The 25,487-nt window shown below is 42.5% G+C and overlaps 1 protein-coding gene across 1 annotated transcript in view; it reads right to left on the bottom strand.

Annotated features, from left to right (window-relative positions):
• The window catches only part of Colgalt2 (collagen beta(1-O)galactosyltransferase 2), a 105,735-nt gene that overhangs the window by 40,661 nt on the left and 39,587 nt on the right, over positions 1 to 25,487 (bottom strand). The window contains 1 exon segment of the mRNA NM_001427297.1: positions 312 to 422. Coding sequence (NP_001414226.1) covers positions 312 to 422 — 111 coding nt within the window.

The following is a 25,487-nucleotide window of genomic DNA, read 5'->3' as shown; positions in this document are numbered from 1 at the left end:
GAAGATTTATAAACTTTCACCACGATTTCTTGAAAATAAACCAGTTCATCCTAATAGAGCAATAAATAGAATCAATATTTAAAACATATACCATCATTATCATTTATAATCTGTTGACAACAGCTTGGCTGGCAGCCCAGGAGCACAGAAAATGTGCAGATCTATTAATAGAAGAAAAGGCCACATTTGCAGCTCAGATGCAGAAAGGATAGCAGTGAAAATCCTCGTGCACCCCCCTGGGGCTGGAAGCTCTGATGGCTGGAGGAGGAGCAAAGGAGGGAGAAGAGCTTCCCTCTCTCCCCGTTACTCACTCTGGCTCATCCATAGGCCTCCACTCCACATAGTGATACAGACGCTGCACGTTTTTCAGCCACTCCCTGAGTATCTCCGTTGTATTGTCCACGTTGTGATCGGTGGCTGCCCTGCATGAGGAAAAAAAGCAAAATATGATTCAGTCATGACATCCGGAGGAAGAGGAGGAGGGGGAGGGGGAGTGGGAGGGGGAGGGGGAGGAGGAGGGAGGGGGAAAGAAAGAAAAAGAAAGAAAGAGAGAAAAGAAAAGAAAAAAGAGAAAGGAAGGAAGGAAGGAAGGGGAAGGACAGGACAGGAAAGCAAAGGAAAGGAAAAGAAAAGAAGGTTAACTAAAAGAGAACTTTTAGTTCTGGATGGGTGGGGTCGGCGGAGGTATATAGAAAGTAATTCTCTCATGGACCACACTAGACAGGACCTTGTAGTGAGAGTGAAGGCTTTATCATTTTCATGTCATCAGAACACAAAGCAAGACTCAGCCAACTGTTGACTCCACATGTGGTTTTATCAATAAACACATGACAATGCTAAGCCCCGCTAAGTACGAAATGAATTAACCTAGAGAAAGTAAGACTGCTATCTAAGACACAATCTCTAACCTCGAATACTTACAAAATTGGAGTGTTTTTTCTTCTTTTTCTCCCAACATAATATTTTTATTGATTTTCTTCAAATTCCATACATTATTTTCATTTCAAATCAAATTTTAAATCCCAACAAAATATGTAGTCAGGACTGCTTTAGTCATTTATGTGAAGGAGAAATAACAGTGATATTTTCAAATATAAAAACCTGAAGCCTAAGTCAGCTTTGCCTATTCGGAATTAGCTTTTCCATCCCTTACACAAAGTAGAGTGTTTGAAACATCTTTCAAATGATATATGAAAAGGTATAGCTGTTCTAACTAGGAAGTTGAACTAGCATATACACTTAAAGAGGGACTTTTAGGGCCTGGAGAGATGGCTCAGCTCTTAACAGGATTTGCTGTACAATCGTGATGACCAGAGTTCAGATCCCAGTCCCCATATAATGAGTCAAGTATCCCATAAGTGCTGGTAACTCTGACTCCAAAAGATCTGAGACCTTCTTCTGGCTTCTATGTAAGCACAAGTGCATACAGACATGCGGTTATATATGCAGACAAATAGACAGACAGACACATATAAATGGATTTTTTAAAAGGAAGCTGAAGTAGCTTTTAAAACCAAAACTATTTTCAAGTTATATTTCAAAATAAAACCTAGTTTTATACTGTAGGTGAGATTTGCAACTTGTCAGCACAAATAAACTAAAAGGAAAGAAAGAAGGAATTGGGTGGGAGCATTAAATAAACTAAAAGGAAAGAAAGAAGGAATTGGGTGGGAGAGGGAAGGAAGATTGAAAAGCGAGGGACTGAGAAAAAAAAGAGTCATGGGCAGAGAGACAGGTCTGACACCCTTAAAAGGTAGAAAACGTCTAGAACTTATTAGCAGTTGAGCTGCTCCTCCGTGGGGACTGCCAGCAGCTGGCCCCTGGGGACGCAGCCTTGACAGGAGCAGAGGGAAAGACCTGAACGATAAGCACTTTGCCATATATGGCAATGTCAGAAAATGCCTTTCTGCTAAGCCTGGACCACAGTGGATTTCTTGTTATATTCACTGGGGGTTTTGTTCCAAGAGGAATAGAAAAAAAACTTTAAGACACAGAATGTCCAGGAGTGTTCAAGAATGAAATAAGTTGCTAGATAAAAGCATAGCAAATAGGGAATACATTTCTGTAAAATATTAAATAACTGGTGGCCGTGAGACTCTAAGTGGTAGGTATGGAGAATGGAGGCCTACAGCCAATATTTGAAAAAGCTTGTTTGAAATAGATAAGTCAAAAAAACATTTAATTTAAGACTGGCTTTATTGATTTATTTTACACAAGGCTAGTGAGATTCTGGTTGAGTATTAACAAGGTTTTCCAGAAGTTTCTTATAATTTTATAGTGTGAGAAAAAGGATATCAAAATTTTACTTTTTTTGCCAAGAAAGCAAATATACTAAAAATTGAAAAAATTAACTACCTTGGTACAGAAATTCTATAAGTCTGCAAATTCTAGCCATGTTCCTCAATGTAAGTTTCAGAATATCTTCTGACTTTTCTCTTGATGAAAACCCTGATACTAAAACTGGAATGAGTATTATAATTCCAGGGTATGTCTTCAATTATGGTTATCTTAAGAGCTCACAAAGGCATGCTAAAATAATCTAAGGACAGAGATATTGAGGATAAACTCATTACTCCAATAAAATCAAATCAATGTAGAAAAGGCAAAATTAGGGCGTTAAACAAGTGGTCCTCCTAACACTGCAACCTTTTAATACGGTCCCTTATGTTGTGGTGACCCCGTAATCATACAATTATTTTCATTGCTACTTTACTTTTGCTACTGTTATGAATTGTGATGTAACTATCTGACATGCAGGATATCTGATCTGTGACCCCCTCCCAAAGGGGTCATGACCCACAAATTGAGAACAGCTACAAACAGATGTACATGCTAGCATTTGAATAAACGGCACAGATGTATGTTACAGAGCTCGTTGATTTTTCTGCATCTAATTGTGTCAAGGAATTTCAGCGTTATTGGTGAATAAACTCATAAAAGCATTCGACAGTGAAAAGTTTAACCCCCAGTGTGAAGCATCACGGCCTCCTAACAGACATTCTAATTGATTAAAATTTCATTGAAGTACATAGACTTGGGGTCTGGTTAATCTTGGTGTGTGATGTTTCCTAGTTGCAAGTGTTTTTTTTTTCCTCTTAATTACAAAGTTCGTCAAAGCAGACACTTGAATTAAAAGCAGGCTTATTAAAAACATCACTCAAAGGGTAAGAGCATCGGGGGCCAACCGTTTGGCACTTTCAAGTGTCTTCTCCCCCCCCCCCCCCCCCCCCCCGGAGCTGGGGACCGAACCCAGAGCCTTGCACTCGCTAGGCAAGCGCACTACCGCTGAGCTAAATCCCCAGTCCCTCAAGTGTCTTCTTGAAAGTGGGCCAGAAGCAGCTCCTTTCTTCACGAGGTCTAGAAGACACAGCCACTCACAGTGCCCCTGTGCTGCCGAGAGAGGGAGAGGTGCTGTGTGACGTGGTGGAGTAGTGTGGGATACTAGGAGTATCTGAGGACAGAGACTGGCTTATAAGAGGCAGCAAACAACTGAGGAGTTAAGAAATAGTTCCAAGGGAGGCACAGAACTGCTTGTGTTTGTGCCAAGAACTGAAGCATAGCAATTAGAATCAACCCACTGGGCCACGGGGCCATAGGCTACCACTGCCCTGTGGAACAGGTAGCCACAAAGAGTGCTAGGAGCATCAAGCCACTCTCTCATGAAATGGAGCATATGTAGAGTCATTCCTGTACCAGAATTAGATTTATAGAATAGAATTCTTCACTAGAATTCCATTAGTTTTCTTTCTTTTTTTTTTACTCATCTTTCTTGGTTGTTTCTTTGTCACACAGGACTTACATTCTCTTTGTCCTCTTTGCATATGGAGGTGTTGAAAAAATATTGTTATGAGAGGAAATACAGGTTTCTGGTCTGCAGATGCATCAATCCCCAAATCTGCCTAGACATCCACTGCTATCGTGGGAGGGTGGTTGCACGGACTCTACAGAGATACCTACGTGCAACTAAAAATAGAAGCACAGAGTTAAAGCAGGCCCACAGTTCCTTCCCAGTGGGCAGGGTTCCCTTTGTTCTCAGACTTCCGCAGAAAAGGACAACTTCCTGGCTGCAGCTGAGGGAGAAGCTTTTCCTCTGGCCTTTGATGTTCTGGGTCCATCTCTCCTACAGCAGGTCCCAGAGGGAGAAGGGTGCTGCTGGATCAGTCCAGCCCAGGGAGGAAGCCTTTCATCTCCCACCAAGGCCTCCCTGGTCTCTTGGACAAAGCCAGATGCACAGACAGACAGGTCTGATTACAGCTTTTCTGTTCCCATACAAATAATGCTTCTGTGTATTCACAATAATGAAAGCGCCTGGGTTCAGGGATCTCCAGACAGGCTGGAACAGGAGAGAGGTACCGAAGGCTTCCTGTGGGTTTCCTGGAGGAAACACGAGGCTTCTGTTAATGGGTCTATTTTTATAGTCCTGTGGGTTATGTACCAGTGAGGGGCATGTTCCATCACAAGAATCCATAAGGTACTGAGTACAAAGACATCCAACTGAGGTGCTTTTCATCAAGCTAGTGTGTCAAGCGAGCACAGCGCATGTGTGAGTCCCCTTAGGAGAAGCTGAGGCTCTCTGATTCTTTGCTTATCTTGAGTGCTCCATCATCAGATCCAAATGGAAAGTGAGAATTCCTAGAGTCTTTTATCCTTTGGTCAGACAGATCAGGAAAGGTACCCAGAGGAGGAATGGGGCATCTCTCAGACACGGAAGAAAACCAATGACATGGGTTGGGATGCGGCTCAATGGTAGAACACTTCCATAGCATATAAATGGCTCTGGATTTAATCCCCTGCATCAAGGGAATAAGATTGTTCCAAGGAAACAACACCACACACCCACCATGATGCAACAGGTAGCTGACCCCCTGGACAGGCGTTCCACAAATAATCTGTGGCCACCAAACCAGACACTGTCCACAAAAACATGGACGTGGTGCTGGGGTCTAAACGTTCCTCTGAATTCAATTGGAAGGTGAGACTTAGGGCCAATGGGATCACATAAGACTCTGGACCATTAGAGGGCTGTTCACTCAAGAGGGTGGGCAGGCCTTAGAAGGAAGGCAAGCCTTACGGGGGGCTCCTCCTGCTATTCCAGGGTGCAGCAGCGAGCTACCATCTACAGGGCAGAGGGGGAGCCCTTCTCAGGCACCAGCTCTACCAGCAACTTGATCTTGAACTTCCCAGGCTCCAAAACCAAGGCTTTTGCTTACAAATGATGTAATCTAAGATATTTTGTTACAGTAGCTCAAAATAAGACGCACGCTTATGGGAAAGCGGGTTCTTGACCTTTCATCTTTGTCCCCCAATCTCTCTGAATTACAGTAGGGGGAAAGGGGAGCTCAGACCCTTCTGAGATTCAACCCTGAGAAAATGGTGCTTGAGCTTCACTAATTTTCATTAAGATCAGAGTTTCACTTCTGAAGGCCACTGCCTTAGGTTTCTACTGTTACAGTAAATACCACCACTAAGAGCAACTCGGGGAGGAGAGGGCTCATCTCAGCTTGTAATACTTGGGGCATACTTCATAACTGAGGGGAGTCAGCTCAAGAACCTGGGAGAAACTGAAGAAGAGGTCATGGAGGAACATGACTTACTGAGTTGCTTCTCATGACTTCCTCAGCTCCTTTCTTAAAAAACTCAGGACTGTCCAGGGTGATAGCCCCCTCCACAGGTTGGGCGCACTCACTTAAATCCAACACATGGGCACTGGGGAAAATTTCCTGAACAGAACACCAGTGGCTTATGCTCTAAGACCAAGAATCAACAAATGGGATCTCATAAAACTGCAAAGCTTCTGTAAGGCAAAGGACACTGTCATTTGGACAAAACGGCAAACAACAGACTGGGAAAAGATCTTTACCAATCCTATATCTGATAGAGAGCTAATATCCAATATATACAAAGAACTCAGGAAGTTAGACTCCAGAGAATAAAATAACCCTATGAAAAAATAGGCTACAGAGCTAAACAAAAAATTCTCCGCTGAGGAATATTGAATGGCTGAGAAGCACCTAAAGAAATGTTCAACATCCCATCAGGGAAATGCAAATCAAAACAATCCTGAGATTCCACCTCACACCAGTCAGAATGGTTAAGATCAAAAACTCAGGTGACAGCAGATGCTGGAGAGGATGTGGAGAAAGAGGAACACTCTCCATTTTTGGTGGGATTGCAAGTTGGTACAACCACTCTGGAAATCAGTCTGGAGGTTCTTCAGAAAATTGGATATAGTACTACCTGAGGACCCAGCTACCTTTCCTGGGCCAAAAGATGCCCCAACATATAACAAAGACACTATGTTCATAGCAGCCTTATTTATAATAGCCAGAAGCTGGAAAGAACCCGGATGCCCTTCAACAGAGGAATGGATACAGAAAATGTGGTACATCTACACAATGGAATATTACTCAGCTATCAAAAACAACGACTTCATGAAATTCTTAGGCAAATGGATGGGACTAGAAAATATCATCCTGAGTGAGGTAACCCAATTACAGAACAAAACGAAACAAACAAAAACCCACACATGGTATGCAGTCACTGGTAAGTGGATATTAGCCCAAAAGCTCGCATTACCCAAGATACAATTCAGAGACCACATGAAGCTGAAGGAGAAGGAAAACCAACGTGAAGATGCTTCAGTCCTTCTTAGAAGGGGGAACAAAAATATTCATAGGAGGAGATATAGAGACAAAGTTTGGAGCAGAGACTGAAGGAAAGGCCATCCAGAGACTGCCTCACCTGATCCATCTCATATACAGCCACCAAACACAGACAATATCATTGATGCCAAGAAGTGCATGCTGACAGAAGCCTGATACAGCTGTCTCCTGAAAGGCTCTGCCAGAGCATGACAACTACAGAGGTGGATGCTTGCCGCCAACCATTGGACTGAGCATGGGGTCCCCCCAGTGGAGGACATAGAGAAAGGACTGAAGGAGATGAAGGGATTTGCAACCCCATTAAGAACAACAATGCCAACTAACCAGAGCTCCCAGGGACTAAACCACCATCCAAAGAGTACACATGGACAGATCCATGGCTTCAGTTGCATATGTAGCAGAGGATGGCCTTCCTGGGCACCAATGGGAGGAGAAGCCCTTGGTTCTGTCAAGGCTTGATGCCCCAGTGTAGGGGAATGTCAGGACAGGAAGGTGGGAAAGGGTGGGTGGATGGGTCAGGGAACACCCTCATAGAAGCAGGGGGAGGGAGGATGGGATGGGGATTTATGGACAGGAAACTGGGAAAGGGGATATGAAATGTAAATAAAATGTAAATTTAAAAATCTAATAAAAATATACAACTAAAAAGAAATACAGAGAGAGAGAGAGAGAGAGAGAGAGAGAGAGAGAGAGAGAGAGAGAGAAGGAAGGAAGGAAAGAAAATGCCCTACAGACATTCCTACAGGACATTTGATGGAGGTATTTTCTCAACTGTGGTTCCTCTTCTCCAGTAACTAGCTTGTGTGGAATTGAGAAAATGCAGCCAGGATAATCAGGTGGGGGCAGGGGTTTCTCTTTGCCTCTAGGGAATACTTCGATTCTGCAGCACTGTGGGGCGACCATCTTTCAGTTTTAGGGGTGCTATGGCCTTGGATGGCTTCAGTGCTCATGGCTAGGCCCTCTCTGCCCATTAGTACCTCTTTGTGTATTTTCCTCAGTGTTAAAGTATCTTAATTTTAAAATGTTTTACCTATAACATTTAAAATATAATTTGGTAGAGCAATATTTATAAGAATAAGCAAATGAACGCCATGATAATACATGTGATTTGTGATTTAAAAAGAGCATGAAAAGGAGAGAGAGAGAGAGAGAGAGAGAGAGAGAGAGAGAGAGAGCGCGCTATAGAGGACAAAGTCTTCATGCACTATTAAAAATACATAGCTACCAACTTTGTTAATTATAACCTCATCTATGAGGGTTTTCCCCCATCCACCCACCCCTTCCCACCTTTCTACCCTGACATTCCCCTACACTGGGGCATCAAGTCTTAGCAGAACCAAGGGCTTCTCTTCCCATTGATGCCCAACAAGGCCATCCTCTGCTACATATGCAGCTGGAGCCATGGATGGTCATGTTAGTTGTAATACCCAGAGAAACAATAACGAGAACAAGCAAAAGCCATAAAAAACCTGATATGAATGAAAAAGGAATGAAAACATTACTATAGACATAGCCATCTAATACAAAGGAATGGCATCTGGAGCCCCAAGGAATTAAAAAGGAAAAGGAAATAGAGTTTTACCTCCTTCCGTACAGAGATGGTGGTGCTGACAGAGATGGTAGGGCTGATAGAAACAGGTGACACACCCACATGGCTCCAAGCGACACACAGGCCACATCGAAAGCTTTCCATATACCCAGTCTTTCTCACCTCTAGCTTTGAAAGTCAGTAAAGGTTCAGGCATCCAAAGGTCAAAAGCAACCACACTGGAATCGTGGCCAACAGCACATGTAGGAGTGCGTCAGCTGAGGAAGGCCTTGGGCTGATGGGCACGTTGCCGCTGGTTGGTTAGTGGAAGAGAGCCCAAGGGCTACTGAAGAAGCCTCTTCGTAAGCTGGCAGGGCCTTGGGGATGACAGGAGTGGGGCCAGGACTCAGATTTACCTGGTGATATCTAAAAACAGCAGAGCTAAGCCTGACATTTCTTCCCAGAAAGTCAGATTTATTCCTAAATCTTGGCTCTTAAATGATGAACAGCTTGAAATAATTAGAACCGGCTCATTTACTTTAACCGCATGTCTTTTGGAGGCTGTCAGGGCTAAACTCACATTGGTAAGCAGGGGGCGGCTGGAACCCTGCTGAAGCTAGACTGGATTTCTCAGCTATTGAGGGTGTGTACTCCTGATCAGTTCCATACGCGCTGGGTCCTGGGGAACGTTCTTGGCTTCTCTGGCACCTTGGAAAGTCTAGGCCTTTGGCATATGGAATAACAGGACTCTGACTGATGTCAGAAAAATGGCATCTCCAGACAGCAGTTGTTCAGTGAACAGTGGTGGAATGAACAATGCTAGTCAGGGCCTGGACAATTTTCACCATGAGTAGAAAAGTGAATTTTCCAACTCGAGGTTTTAAACATTGAGGTGCCCACTTTGGTGGCTGTTTTCACTCAGTGAAGGTTCGTTGGCGAAGATTAAAAAAAAAAAGTTGGGGCTGGGGATTTAGCTCAGTGGTAGAGCGCTTACCTAGGAAGCGCAAGGCCCTGGGTTCGGTCCCCAGCTCCGAAAAAAAGAACCAAAAAAAAAAAAGTTAACCTTAAAAAGAAAAAACCCCTGTTTTGGAAATAACTAATGAAATTAACATTCAATTAAGGTAGTTCATAAAGCAACCCACCTTTATTCTGATCCCAGAAAGATCTCCCCAGCACGGACCTACCAAAGGGAGGCACACACTTAGCCATCGCAAAGTAGGCCCATTATTTCTTGCTTCCTGGTCATCCAATAGGGTTTCAAATATCTAGAACCCATCTTGATGGGTGGAAATCACACACACACACACACACACACACACACACACACACACACACACACACACACACGAAATTGGGGACTTCTCCCAACAGAACCCTTTTCCTAGGTCCTAATAAACCTGGAAATGAGGTAAATTCATTTCTCATGAAACTCTCCTCACGAACAAAATAAATGTCTGTGCTCTAACCATTCCCCTCAGTGCACCCCTTCACTCCAGAAACAACCACAGACATGGCACTGTAGCCTGGCTAAGTGCTACGTAAGACGTGCAACCCATGAAGGAGTAGCCAAGCAATGTCTGACTTGACTTCAGGTCCCCTGCATGAGATGGAGCCCATTCCGGATGCTGCTTGGGTGACCAAACGCCTGAGGGGAGGTAGCCCAGGAACCGAAGGCAGAACCAAACAGTACTGTTCTACTAAAGGAACAAAGCATTCAGATCACTCCTAGTGACATTCTGCTGTACTCCTAGATCAGTGTCTTCCTCAGCCACCATCACAGATACTTCTTCTTGCTGCTGATGGGAACAAATAGAGTTCCACAGACAGACATTATCCAGAGAGCGAGAGACCTTGGGACACTCAGCTGTAAGCCAGATGTCTCCATCAAATCCCTCTCCTCAGGGCTCAGGGAACCCGGTGAAAGAGAAGGCAGAGTCAGAGCCAGAGGGGATGGGAGACATCAGGAAACAAGGCCGTTTAAACACAGCAGGAGGCACACAGGTACTCATGAGACCAGGCAGCATGCGCAGAGCCTGCACAGGTTGGAGTCTCGGAGATGCAAGGAGAAGCGGACACGTGACCCTCGTCTAACCCAGAAGCCATCTTACACGCAAAAACTTCGTTTTCTCCGAGAGAGTCAGCTCCTGGGGACACCAATCATTCTTACGGTGTGCTGCCTGCCGACACACAGCAAACTCGATGGCGTCTTTGGCGGTTCCTTATCTCATAATGTCACGTCAGGGATTTTTCTGTCTTTTTCTCTTTTATTTTACCCTACAGGTCCTCAGTGTGTATGTTATGACGTTCAGCTTTGTGTTTTTATGGGATTCTCCAGTGTGCAAATAAAGGGATCTCTGTGTCTCGATCTGTTCCTTGCGCCTTTTCTTGGGCTTTTTTTTTTCCCTTCTATCTATTTTTCCTCTTCCTTCTGTTCCTTTTTGTTTTATATTATATTATATTTTATTACTATTTCTTAGATGCCTGTTTGTCTTCTAAAGACAGACAGGAACGGGGTAGATCCAGATGGGAGGGAAAGGGGAGGGACTGAAAGGAGTCAAGGAAAGGGAAAACATAATCCAAATATATTGTATTAAAAAAAATCTATTTTCATTAAAAGGAAACAACATGCGATCCGTTAATCAATTTCAGTCCTCATTATCATGAATTTTGCTCCTAGAGATAAAAATTTTCTGCTGGCCATTCGTGAATTCGCAAGCCCAATATTATTACAATAAAACCGAGATGAGCTGTATGAAGTGTCAAGAGGGTCTTTTTATTTTCTTTAATTAATTAATTAATTTTAATTTTTTTATTGGATTTTTTATTTATATTTCAAATGTTATTCCTCTTCCAAGAGGGTCTTTCTAGATGCTTCTATGAGTTGATCCTTCTCTGTATGTTAAGAACCAAACCTTGACGCCACACCTCGCTCCAGCCCTAAGAAGAACTAAGTTACGTGTTAATTCCCTCCACCTCAGTCTTTCCTTTCAGGTCTTCTGAGTCCTCAGCTCCACTTCTCCATCCCACTGTCCCGCCAGCAAGGAGATGCACACGAGACACCTGTCGGACCAGAAGGCGCCCTTTACCGTGAAGGATCACAGTCTACACAACCAATACGATCTCTTCAGGAGGAGAGGACCAAAATTTCCCAACAGGAAACAAGAAAAATGGGCAGACTCGTGTATCTGCTCCAAGCTTTGTTTGGGCTAATTCATCACATTTTCTCTTTGAGTCAAAACCCTAGAAGTCTATGAAAATATCAAGTGCATTTATCTGAGACAGAACCAATCTGTTCTGCATTTGTGAGTACCTCCTTTTCCTGTTTTTACAATCCTTTGTTCCTTGTTTATTCTTTTCTCCACCCACTTCACCCACTCTTCATTTCCTTTTCCTCCCTGACTATCATTACTAAGTCCTTTCTTGTGTACAAGGACTCTGAAGAAAGTGATGACGTTCTCCCCTTTGAAGCAATGCTTCAGGGCTGTCTCCAGGAGTCTGAGGCAACCCGCTCCCGTTAGCCATCTCGGCCTGGTTTAGATGCCTGTATCTCCCATTAACCCTCCACTGTTGCATTTGCTCATATATTATGACCCACTGGGTTGATTTTTTTGTTATCAGTCCCTGAGGAGAACAATTATCCCATCCTTATCAGGGTCGGTATAAAGTAACTACCAAGTGTGGACTTGATGAGTGAGTGAATGAAAAATGTCAAGGAGACGTATCCCACACAAAGCCTTTAAAAGTTGGGCATCAATAGGAATGACTTTCGGGTAGGGGACTGTTAATGGGAGGCACCCGCAGGCTACATCTGATTGTTGCTATGGGAGACTTTGCTCAGAAACACTAGACTTTTCAATTGTTTAAAAGAAGACAGGTAGGCAGGTTTTAGAGATAAAAGTCTAGGCTTTTTTTTTTTTTAAACCTGTGAGAGCTCTCAGACTGAAATGCCATGAAAATATTCCAGTCTGGCAGGGCCTCTCAGGAAACCATGAACCCAACACAAAGACGACATTATTTCAGCACTTGGTAGCCAAGGCCCATCCATCTCCTGCTCAGGGCACATAGTTTAGTAATTAAATATTTCAAATATGCCTAGGAGGATAGAAAAAAAAATCACTTCTCCGTTAGCATCAATCCGGAAAGCATCTTCAATGCCAGCGGAAAGTTACACACAGGTGGAGTGTTCTTGTTTGCCTCTGTTGCTGTTATAAAACACTGAGGAAAAGCAGCTTAGGGGAGAAATGTTTGTTGGTTACAAATCCAGGTCATAGCCTGTCACTGAGGGAAGTCCGGGCAGGAGCTCGAGCAGGAATCCAAGCAGAAACCGCGAAGAACACTGCTTGCCTGCTCTCTCAGAGTCCTGTTTAATTAACCTTCTTCCAGGACTACCCACTCAGGGAATGTGCTGTATTCAGAGGCTGGGCCCTCCTACACCAATTAACAGTCAGTACACACCCCTACACACACACACACGCACACGCACGCACACACACACACACACGCACACACACGCACACACACACGCACGCACACACACACACACGCACGAACACACACGCGCACACACACACACACACACACACACACACACACGCACGCACGCACGCACACCAGACATGCCTACAGGCCAATCTAAGTCAGGCAAATTTCTCAATGGAGGCTTTCCCATCAAGCTGTGTCAAAATGGACCCTTCAAGCTAAGTAGGGCATAGAGCAAAGTCCACCTAATTCTTGGAAGAATCGATGAAGAGAGGGTGTTAGTGTGGATTTGATCAAAGCATTTTATACAAGTATAAAATCCTCAAACGAATAAAGGAAGCAGGCACCGTGGGGTAAGCATACGCCTGCCCCCAGTCAACATGCCTTCAGCAGCCATTGGTTCACAACTGAGACATGACAACTGCTTCACAGCTTTTTATTTTTTTTTTATTTGTATTTTTTTTTATTAACTTGAGTATTTCTTATATACATTTCGAGTGTTATTCCCTTTCCCGGTTTCCGGGCAAACATCCCCCTCCCCCCTCCCCTTCCTTATGGGTGTTCCCCTCCCAACCCTCCCCCCATTGCCGCCCTCCCCCCATAGACTAGTTCACTGGGGGTTCAATCTTAGCAGGACCCAGGTGCTTCACAGCTTTTAAGTAGCAGTTCTATCCGGATGTAGTCAGATCGCTAACATGTACCGTTTGAAGTACACGGTTTGGTAATTTTAAGTATGTTAATAAAGTTGCACAACCATCACCATGGTCTCATCCAAACTGCTTTCTTCACCCCAGAAAGAAACCCCGTGCCTGGGAACCTTCCCTCCCCTTCCCAGTCCCCTATAACCACAATTGCACTTTCGATCTCTATGGATTTGTCAGCCCAGGATAGGTTGTACAGACAGAATTGTACAATGGTCTTTTGTGTGATTTCTTTCATTTTGCGTGTTCCCAAGGGCTTGCTCTACGCTGTAACACACACCAGTCCCTCATGTTCTTCTACAGCCAAATGAAATTCCACTGTATAGGCATATCACATCTCTTTGTCCCGTCCTTAGCTAATAGACATTGGAATAGTTTTGTTTCCCACTAGTTAGAGAGAATGCTGCTATGAACACCATGCACAAGCTTTTTATGCAGATCTGTTTTCATTTTTCCTTGAGTGCTGTTGCCCTAAATTTTCATGGAAAAAATATTTATCTACTGCCACTTATGGAGAGCCTACTGCATTTCAGACACAAAGATGCGTATTTTACATACACAACTGTAATCTTGAGGGATAGTCTATACTGACATTATTAATGCTAGCCTTTACAGTAATTCTATACTAATATTATTTCCATCTTACCTGTGTGTGGTATATATGTGTGCATGTATGTGCAAGGACACTTGTACATGTGGGTGCATGCCTTCTCCACCTTAAGAGGTAAGGTCTCTTGTTTCAGCTAAACTGGCTGGGCAGCAAACTGCCAGTACCTACCTGTCCTGACCCTCAGGACTGGCATTATAGGCATTCGTGGTCATTCTTTGTTTTCAAGAGAGTGGTGAGTGTCTGAACTTAGGTTCTGTGCTTGTGGTACAAGCACTTTACTGACTGAGACATCTCCCCAGCTCCTACTGTCCCATCTTGTAGATGAGAACCTTGAGGCTGAGGGACTGCCTTCCAAGCCTCGTTCTCTTTTTCCGTCTGATCAGCCTTGATACATACTTTCTTAACTTTTGAAACGTCCAGTTGTCTATTTTGAGGACACTTCCTGTACCTCACGGCGTGTGAACTTTATGACAAGAGCAGATGCAAGAATCTCAGGGGCAACTGCGAGCATGCAGGGCGTGTCAGGTCTTTGTGGAGGAGAGAGTGGAGAGGCTGGAACAAGATGTGATGATTAAACCTCAAAGGGATGGATGCCAGCACTGCCTAATGGTGAGCCTGGGTAAACAGTGAGCCCTGGGGCCTGGCAGGGCAATGTCATGGCTAAACATGGAACATGTGAAACATGAGGTCATGGTAAGCCAGAGCCAGGGTGACTACAGAGAAAGCCAAACCCATGGCCTGGGCTTGGCTTCAGCGCAGAGCGCTGCTTTGGATAAACTATGTTCAGGATGTGAGGGCTACCTGGTTCCTGGGTGAAGAATCGGGAGGAGTCTGTACAGAAAGACAAGCTTTGACTCTTACCTCTTTGGAAACAGTTGCAGTTAAACGTGACACTAAGTGTTTTGGTTACTCATGGAACTGGGCAACTTGACTCTGTAACAAATCATATCCTTAACAGAAACAAACAAATGAAAACAAACAAAGGAAAACCTGTGGAGACTGGGAATATGATGCTACCATCTGTCTATATCTTGGTCTTCCCATCTGTAAAATGAGCTAACAACATGTGGAACATATTTAGGGGATATCATAGAACTTCTTTGAAAATTGGCCCTTTTCTGAAGACTATTTCTACCATACATGTATGTTAGTACACATGTGAATGTACACACATACATACTCACACATGTAGGAAATACCTTGTTAAAGGTTTTAAGGTACATGTAACAGTAGTCAACATAAGCACTTGAAGTGAAGTATTCAGAGATAGTGTAATTTCTATTGCTAGACAGGTCATAGGCCATAAGGGAGAATATCATTTTTGCTAAATGGATGAAATATTAAACTTACTCCCAATGACTTGTTATTATATCTACAGACTATTGGATCCCTCAGGCCTCATCTGAGAAGCTTCTGTTTGCAGTAGATTCTGTTGCTTAACGCAGAGAGCCACAAGTGGTCAAGGTGCAGAGAATGAGACTGCAGAGAGCTCAGTTCTGACGGGAATACATATAGTCCTCTCTCTCCTCCTGTCTCAGGGAACATTGCAGAAGAGGGAACAAGAAGATTGTAATAGATTGTTAGACGGTGGATAACTACAAGGACGCACTGTCTTTTGGACCCAGCGGGAAGTTGTTCTGAACTCACAGTGGTGGCAACAGTGTTACCCAAAATCCATGAATGGAGGTGAGGTGGGCACACATTCCCACCCCAGGCAGTGGAAATATTGGCAATATCAGCTCTGGGAGAGGGAGAGTCACTTTTCTCTAGGTGTGGCCTTTGGTAAGTTGACTGTGCTCCATTGGAAGATCATATATCCAAGAATATTTGGGCAGCACAGATTGGTCTTTATAGGTTGATATAAAAGCACACAATGTTTGGTGACTAGGGAAGGGGAGGTGGATCTGGAAAGAGTTGGGTGAACGTGATCAAAGCACGTTGTATGATACTCTCCAAGAACTAATAGAAACAATAAAAATAGACACTCCCACTTAAACACAGAAGAAGAAAAAATAATGGATTCAAGAATTTGGAACCATTTTTCTCTTCTTCCCAGTAGAATTTAACTCTGTGTATGGCCATTTGAGTTAAAGTAGAGTGTATGTGCTGTGGAAATAGTGTTATTTGTCCTGCCCACTCTCCATCTTTACTTTAAACCGATGCCCAGATATGTTCCATAGGACTTGCTTGGAAATACTTACCGAGTGGTTCCCTTCTTACCAAACCCTTAACCTAACAGGAACATACAAAAGCACTGTGCCGTCCCCCCCCAGTTCAACACACACCCCTATGCCTCTCCTTTGTGCCAGGGTCATAGCTGCTGTTGAGATATTCTGGCTTGTCGCTGAAGCCAAGGTAAGGAGAGTTCCTCAAAGTTCAGTAGGAAACAAAGGTGTGTACATGTTGGCTCAAATGACACAAAGTGGAGGTCCAGCTTGTCTTAGCTGTCTAATACCTGTTGTCACCATTTCAGTGACAACATGCCAGCCAGCTCATGGAGGAGAGAAAATGTTTGCCTTGAATTTACCTTCTTTAAAAAGTTTTAAGTCTGGTCTTCCCATGTCACCTCATTTGTGGTTTCCCTCTGTGGAGAGGCAGGCTACTGTTGGCCGGCACTCCATATGGATCCATTTTCTTTACCTACAGCCGCTCACAAGTTAGGGAGTCCCAAGGACTGTTTTCTGAAGAGTTTCGAGTTATTTTGTTCATAGTGGCCGTGGCAGAGAAAAACAGGAGGCCATGCTAATGATATTTTCCCTTCATTCCTATTATGGAAAATTCATGTCAGAGGAAAGGAACACTGTGTACTTCTAGAAGTTTTTCAGGGTTTGGGGGTGTGTGTGTGTGTGTGTGTGTGTGTGTGTGTGTACAAACACATAGTACATAAATTCTTTGACTGTCATAAGAACTCACTGTCTTCTGGAGAGGGAAACAGAAGACCAATTTGAACATCCCTGCCAGACCTCGACCCAGAATTCTTACAGCATCTCCTAAATTCCTCCTAACTACGTTCTAGCAGAGGGTGTTTTTGGTCCATGATACACATGAGAAAAGTCAGGGCCACAGAGGCTTTAAGCTTCAGAAATAGAAAAGGTTGCTTCCAGCCTTTTGTCAGACAGCTGGCCTCAGAAAATGGTCCCCTCACTCAGTAATACTCTGTGTCTTACCTGGAAATTGTACTTAGGAGGGAAGTTCAAATCGGAAGGAAATACTTCAGAATATGTAGAAGGAAAGCCGTAATGGTTCCCTCAGAGTGCTAGACCCATCAGCAGGCTCTGCATTGACAATAAAATTGCCTGGGCCACAGGGAGTGTAGTTTGTTTGTGAGCCCTCATTAGCTATCCTCAATACCCTAAGGACACGTGAAGTGTTCCTAATTTTGAACAAATTCTTGAAGAGTCCACAGTAAGTACTTAAGAATAACTGGTTGGTCACTCTTCTTTATGCTTCTCAAGCCATTGGCTTTGTCTTCCCTCCTCCAACACGAAGACTTAAAGATCTTTGCTCATTTGTTGTTGTGGGTGTTCTGTTTTGTCTTAGCCAGAGTCTTGCTACAGAGGCTAAGTTAGCCTCAGACTTGAAATCCTTTTGTCTCAGTTCCAAGAGCTGAGATTATAGATCTTTACCACCAGGCCCAGATTTTGCTATTGCTTTCTATTGAGATTTGCATAAGGACAAGGAAAATATTTGCTTTTTGAAAGCTTGTTCCAGATTCTCTTTGGCGACTCTTGAAGTTAGATTCAGGATTCTATATCCTAAACTTCTAACTTAGTAAAGACTTCCCTGAGCTCCCCAAGTGGGTCAAATCCCCGACTTAATGGTTTTGATACCAACTACCCCCTTTCTCCATATGAGACTGAATGATTTGTTTCTTCCCTTCTAGCATATAGTCTTCACGGGGACAAAGACACATAAAGTGGCCATCATTGTAGCAACCACTGTGTCCTCAGGCACAGCATCTACCAGTACCATGTAGAGTGCTATTAAACAAATTATTGAGGGGTTGGGGATTTAGCTCAGTGGTAGAGCGCTTGCCTAGCAAGTGCAAGGCCCTGGGTTCGGTCCTCAGCTCCCAAAAAAAAAACAAAAAACAAAAAAACAAAAAAACAAAAAACAAAAACAAAAAAAAAAACAAAAAAACAAATTATTGACTGTAAAAATGCCATTCCCTTTCTCTCTCAATGCATTAAATACAAAGATTTCATCCATAGAAATAAAAAGTCTCAGGTAAAGATGGTGAGAAGTCTTTGGGGCACATCCTTTCTGTTTAGTCAACTCTACCTGGACAGGCTGACTTTGAAACAGGCCCTGACAGGAGGCTGGGGCCTGATGCTGTTTGGTGTAGAGTTGTTGAAAGGTAGTGGAGAGTGTGATCCATTGCTTTGAAGGCAGCAGCCCAGAAGACACTGGACCAAGGCAGAGTTGAAGCAAATGGGACTGGATGGTGGTAAACATGGCAAGAGATGAGTCATTCTTCTTCCCAACTCTCACTGGGGTGTGTCCTCGGGCCAAATTAGAAATCCAGCAGAAGGGTTTGGCACTTGCCATTGTAAACAGAGTCCAGCTGAGCCACTTCAGGAGAAGACAGTGATTTTTCTTGCAAGCCGCCCTAGGACCAAGCAAGTTAGTGGTAGCCCTTCCTTCCCCCATCCCAGGCTAGCCCATGCTGAAAGAGTGCTTTAGAGACCCAACGAAAGGATAGCCAGTTGGTGTTCGATCATCAGAATTCATTTCCCTGAATTTCCCAGTCAAGTTTTCAACTGTCCGTCTCTAAATTCTGTCCTGATGGGACATTGTGGAAAGTTTTACTTTTGTTCCCACGTGCTGATGTGTAGAAGAGGAAGCGGGTATCACCAGAACCACATTCAAACCTACTGACCCAACTTTCTTCAGCAGAGAACCCAAAAGGGAGCCCACATTTCACAAGACTGCTAACTGAATCCCACGTGTGGTGGTGCGGAACTCAGATTCTGGTGAACGAGTCACATGCATTCTTACAAATTCCAGAAAACGAGAAACATGCATTTTCCTTTTAATGCTTACAGATTCCAGTAATTATGTGTCTTCCATCTCCTGGATGACAAAAACAGTCACAAAGCAGATACGGATTGAGCCCAAAAGAGGTTTGGAGCATTTTTGGATTTAGGGATTAGGAATAAAATTTATTAAAGGATTCCAATATCCCAAAGACTCAGAATCTAAAACACTCTGATCCTAAGCATTCTGGATGAGGGATACTCAGCCTGTAACTTCTGGCCCAGCCTAATTAATCTGTAAATTAAAGAGGAGTTTTCAAAATAAATAGATGATAAAGACATTTTGTCTGAAGTCTCAAGGACAGCAATAACAAAACCCCAAACATAAAATCAAATGTCAATAGAGTCCATCCTCGATCAGGGCCTGAATCCTCCAGTCCTGGACCAGGTCACCTCATACCATGACCATTAGTGTCTCCAAGTATCCTTAAATTTACCACAGAGGAACAATATGGAAGGAAAAACCCACGAAAACCAACAGCGTGTGTGTGCTGCTGTTGTGGTTGAGAAAGATTTGTCATGTAGCCCTCAGGCTGGCCTTGAACTCATGATCCGTCTGTCTCCACCTCCCTTCTGAGTGTTGGGATTCTAATCAAATGCCACCATATCCCATTTACAGGCATTTTATGCATAAAATGTCTAAAACCTTGTAACGATAACTCGTAAGCATAAACAATTCATTAATAAGACAGTATACGTCATAATCCAATAAAAGACATTTGGCCTTGATTCAGTAGGAATAAAATTATCCAAAGAAGCAAAGTTTAAAAAAAAACTCATTTACTTACAAAATGATACATAAAGTAATGAACAGTCCCCAACACATAGGGTCATAGCAAACTCCTAATGAATGTTCTAAACCCATCGAAGGAAGTTCGTATCCCAGCTAGTTGGGGTGTTGGGGAGAGGACAGACTCCTAGGATTCTTTGTGGCATTTTTCCCACTAGAACTTGTTTTGCAAGCAAAGTCTCAGTCTTGAGAGGTCAGACCACACCAGCTGGCCGGAGCTTGAGGCCTTCTCACTGTTCTTTGCTATGAGTTGGGTTTGAATTGAGGCAAAACACGTGTGTTTTCTTTGTTTGTTTGTTTGCCTAATTGGTTTTCTGTGGAAACATCCTGAATTTTCTTCACATTAAAAAAAAATTCAACACCTGAATCACTTAAAATATTCTAATTACCTTAATGTTTATAAACATATCATGCTCATCTTCAGGTATCCTGTTGAGAAACTGTTGCTAATTACAGCAACTTTACATATTTACAAAGCACAGTGTGATACTTTAATGTGTGTATGTGTGTGTGTAGTTATTAAACTGAGGGTTTAGCAAGCCCATCGCCCTAGTTATCATGTCTTTCTATTAGAAACATTTTAAAATCTTCTCAACTAGCTATTTTGAAATATATGATTAATTGTTATCAATTATAATAACTATTGCCCTGTCCAACACAGAAATCAGAAGTGTTTTTCCCTGTGATCCCAAACCCCAGCATCCTTCCTTCACCCCTCTTCCCTGGGTTCTCCACTTACTGTCTGATAGTTGAGCCTTCATGAGCTATGATGCTATACAACCTTTCGCTATTCTCTTTATTGACTAATTTTAAAAGTACAACACTTTCATTATGACCTTTTTTCTCCTAACATTTAACTCTCTATTACTTTCCCCAGTGATAATGTATGTAATTTTTTTTAAGCTTTTCAAATATACCGAGTGTCGTGCATTTCAACTCTTTGCTCGGAGTTTACTGATGAAATCAAGACTGTCATCATTTTATTTCTACTCTTATAGTAATCTTTTAGTCTGCCTTTTAAACTGTGGCCTAAGTGGTCTGATCTCCATTATTTAATGAACTGCCACACTGATGAGGGATCAATTACGAACGATGCAACATTTTCCACAGACTCAGCCTCCACACTACAATTAGCATAGACTCCAGGCTCAAGAGGAAGGATTCAAGCTCTCCCTCCTCATTCGTGTCATTGATGCACCCTCAGGGAACTGACCTGCACTGCCTCCCATGCTTCTGACACCCTTAAGGAACAGAAGAAAAACCATGGCAGATAGCAAGGCAGAAAGCAGAACAGTCCAAAGAAGCCGGATGTTTATCTAATGATACGTGATTTACTAGACAAGGATTGGTCTCAGCGCTCAACAAGGAGACCCAGATATCAGTGCTGATAAAATGGAAAGAAAACAGTGAATGAGAAGCTGCAATAAAATAGACCTAGCTTTCTGCCTTGGGTACTGAGCTCTGAGAGGGGCGGACATTTTCTGCCCCTTTCTCCTGGACAGAGCGAATATTCAGACTTCAAGCAGGCTGGACTTCACCCTGTGAGATGGGAGGGCTAACAGAGGGCTGCTGCCGGCTCTGGCTTCTCGAACACTCACAGGCTATGCTAGAAGGTTACAGGCCTATTAGTGAGAATCGTCTGCTCACAGAGACCAAGTTTGGACAACACCGGTGTGTGAGAGGGATGACCTGCTATAAACATGATGAATCTGCATCCAGAGGGCACTGCCACCTAAGCAACCCAACTATTAACTATTTAGCATTTTCCATTCTTGATCCTTATGATCAAAACAATGTCAGTGGTGTGGATCTGGAGTTCAGCAGGGACACAGCACACATTAGCTCTTTAAAGGAACAACTCAGTAGCCGAGAACAGATTCATGACCTGGGTCAGTGTCGAATATTAGGGTTTTTTTTTTTCTCCTCAAATAAGAAGCCTGGTGTCTGGCGCTGAGCCTACCACAAACCTAGTGTGGAATTTCAAGCAAATGAACTTACCACTCAAATTTATTTTCTGTAGACCAAAACCGTCTTCTGCTTAATGACAAATTTAAAATAAAAATATTCACCGGAGAGTATCCCTTAAATGTCAGTGTCAGTTGTACTGTTTCCTACTGTAATTTGTATCATAGAGGTATATCCATATATTGTAAATGTAAAAGATAAAGGATTTACCTATCCCTTTAAGCAGATGTGATAAAAGAATAGATCTTGTGTTGGAGAAACGGCTAGGATTTGTAAGTTTACATAAATCAGCCACATGATGCCACGGATTATTTTTATGAAATAAATATGAGGCTTAAATTTTATTTTAAAAAGGCCAGATTTGTTGGTATGTGCCATGAACCCCAGGACTTGGGAGGCAGAGGCAAGCAGACCTCTGTGAATCAAAGGGCAGCTTGGTCTACAGAGTGAGTTCTAGGACAGCCAAGAGATACACACATAGTGATACTCTTGTCTCAACGGAAGGAAACACAACACAACAAAACCACCAACAAAGAATATCTACTGGTTTAAGTAGACATCTTAGAAATCCACTGTGTCCCTTTCTGCTGCCCATTCTCCCACTCAGTCAATAACAATGGAAATATTGGCCTTTAATTATCTGCTGTGTGCCTGTGTATGTTGTGTACACACATGTCAGTGTACATGTCGAGGCCAGAGGATGTCCGGTGGTATCTACTTTAATCACTTCCCCACTCTATTTTTAAGAGACAGTCTCCCACTGAACTTGCTCTTTACCTGTTGGCTGTATTGGCCGGCCATGCACCTCAAGGGCACCTCCTGTTTTCATATTCCCAGTAGTGGGCTCACAGGCTGGGATCATGTGGATGCTGGGAGTCCAAACTCAGCTCTTGTGCTTGCACAGTGAACATTTTACTGACTGAGCCATACCCCCAGGTTCTTCTTGCTCTTCAATAAATACATGTAACCCAAGACACGCTACATATTCCTTTAAACTGCTTTTGAATTTCATGTAACCAGACCTAAAGCAGGCATATTTCCTGCATCGAAGGCATTGGCATCGAAGTTCATACAAGTCAATACTTGTATTTAAAATTAATCATTGTTAGTACTGTAATGCTTCATTCTACAATTACACCATACTTTAGTAAACTATCTGATTGTCACTTTTCCAGTTTCGCTATTACAGACAATGCTCTCTGACTTCTCTTGTACAACTCTAACCAGACATGGTTAGGGTTTAGATTTTTTTCCCTACCTTTTAGGTAGGAATTTATCTCTCACTGTGGTGTTCGTCTGCATCATCTGTTTACTGAGCACGCAGGGAGCTGTCTCAGACATATGTGGGCATCAGTGCTTTTTATTTGTGAATGTGGGTTTCCCTGTGTCTATTGGGTTCTTATTCACTCATGAGTTCTCTCTGTACACTCTATACTACCACTCCGTCTTTGGATTCCCTGTCTTTTGCAAAGATTTTTTTTTTTTTTACTTTGTGGGTTGTTTCTACTATTTATGGCGTCTTTTGATTGAGAGCTGTTCCTTAAATTAGTTGTTGTGGTTTATAAATAACTGAAGATTCATACATAGACCTTTGCTCTTTCAAATAAATCCAAGATCATGAATAATCTTGTTTGCTTAAAATTATGTTAATTCTGTTGACCAGTCTGGAGGGAATGTGTTTACTGACTTGTCTTACCCACAAACACCCATGACTCCATGTCTATTTCAGTCTTCTTTAATGATTTCAACACATTTTAGGTTTTTCTATGTTAATTATTTTGTTTGGCTTGTTCTTATGGGCCCTATAATTTCGAATGCTATTTTAAGTGGCATCTTTTAGCTGGTGTGCAAGCGCTGGTCTCTAGCTCCAGTTACGTGAGAGCCTTAGGTAAGATTTCCTTGACTCTAAAAGTTCGAGACCTGTCTGGTAAACAAAGTGAGGTCGCATCTCAAAGCAGACAAATGGAGCTGAGGAAGTGGCTCGGGAGTTAGGAGTGCATCCTCCTCCTCCTGTGGACCTGAGTTCAGTTCCCAGCACCCACAGTGGGCAGCTCACGACCTGTGACTGGAGTTCCAGATGACCTCCCTCATCTGGGCCTCACAGGCACTGTACTCTGGGGCACTTATCTGCTCACCTAGACTCACACAGAGACATACTCTAAATAAAATAAATCTGAAAACAAGCGAACATAAACAAATAAATAGTAAGACTTTTAACGAGCGTGCTTTTTTCTTCTTCTGGTAATTGGTAGTAGACAGAAGTGGACTAGATTTTTATATGTAAATTCTGTGGACGTTTCTATCAATTTTTTATAACAGCTACAAATGCTACTGGACTTTCCCATGCAATCATGTCATCTTGGAATAATGATTATTTTTCATCTTTAAACCTCTAACATTTTCTTTCTTTTTTGGTCACATTAGTGAAGGTGTAACATCAGGATACTGCAAAATAAGAGTTATAAATAAAAAACATGAGGTCGGGCAGAGAACTTGTAGAGGGATTTGGAGAGAGGAAATTGGGGAGATATGTGATTAAGTTCCATTGTATGCCTGATGGAATTCTCAGAAAGGAAGAAAAAAATGTAAAAAGAATGATTATAATGGCACCGATATCTTATTCCTCATGTTAAAGGGGGACAGTTAACTATTTTACCATGAAACATGGTGTCTAGTATAGCCTGCTTAGATGTCTAGTTTTTCCTATTGTTTTGTTTTGTTTTATAGGCAAAACCTATGAGTTTGATTTTCTTGCTTTCTTAGAATGCTTAGAGGGTTCTCAAAAAAGATTATTGAGACACAACAAACAGCTCTTTCCCATTAACTTGTTACTGCCACAAAATGAATTTATGGGTTTTAAACCTCTAATTCTTAGCATAAACCCAATTTATACTTAATGCAGAATCACTTTGACAGCTGGATCTGATACCCGGAAATTTTACATCTAAGCGTGAGGGTAAGACTAGCCAGAATTTTCCTTTCTTAGGTTGCCCTTAGGTTTGATATGGCTGTGTTAATATCAAAGAAGTTGGAAAATAGTCCTTATTTTTCTAATTGCCCAGTGAATACACACAATGTTGTAAAAACTAACATGTTCCTAGACTTGATCTCTTTCTTTCTTTTCCCTCCTTTCTTCCCTCCCTCTCTCCTGCCTTCTCTCCCTCCTTTCCCTTTCCCCTCCCCCTTTCTTTTCTTCATTTACTTCTCCTTTTTTATTTTTCTTGAAATGGGGTCTTATACATCTGAGGCTGTTTTGAAACTCACTATATAGCTGAGAATGACTTTGAATTTTTGATCCTCCTGCCTCAACCTCCCTAGAATTACCGTGTAACATCACCCCGATTTTATTCAGTGCTGGAGGGTACCCAGGGCTGAGTGTATGCTAGCCAAGCACTCGACCAATTAAACTGGATCCCCAAACCTCCAGTTCTCTGATGATTTCTTTTTTGTGGAGAAAAAAAATTTTTTCCTTTTGATTAGGTTTCTTTAGTGTTTATAGAAATATTTGGGACGCTTCTTTTCTCACAAGTAAAACTATTTTATATTTTTCCTTAAAAAACATTTAATATTTTATCTAGCATCTAAATTTACATATGAAATTGGCTATTATGAACTTCTTAGATGTGTTCTTATAGTCTTATTGGTTTCATCTTTATTCTTTTCATTATGTACTGTGTTAAGATCAGTCTTACCAGGATTTTAACTTTTTAATCCTA

This window comes from Rattus norvegicus, chromosome 13, assembly GCF_021556685.1.
Source record: "Rattus norvegicus strain SHRSP/BbbUtx chromosome 13, alternate assembly SHRSP_T2T, whole genome shotgun sequence".
Classification (NCBI taxonomy): domain Eukaryota; kingdom Metazoa; phylum Chordata; class Mammalia; order Rodentia; family Muridae; genus Rattus; species Rattus norvegicus.
The sequence above is the reverse complement of the archived record's forward strand: the minus strand, read 5'-3'. Positions and strand labels throughout refer to the sequence as shown.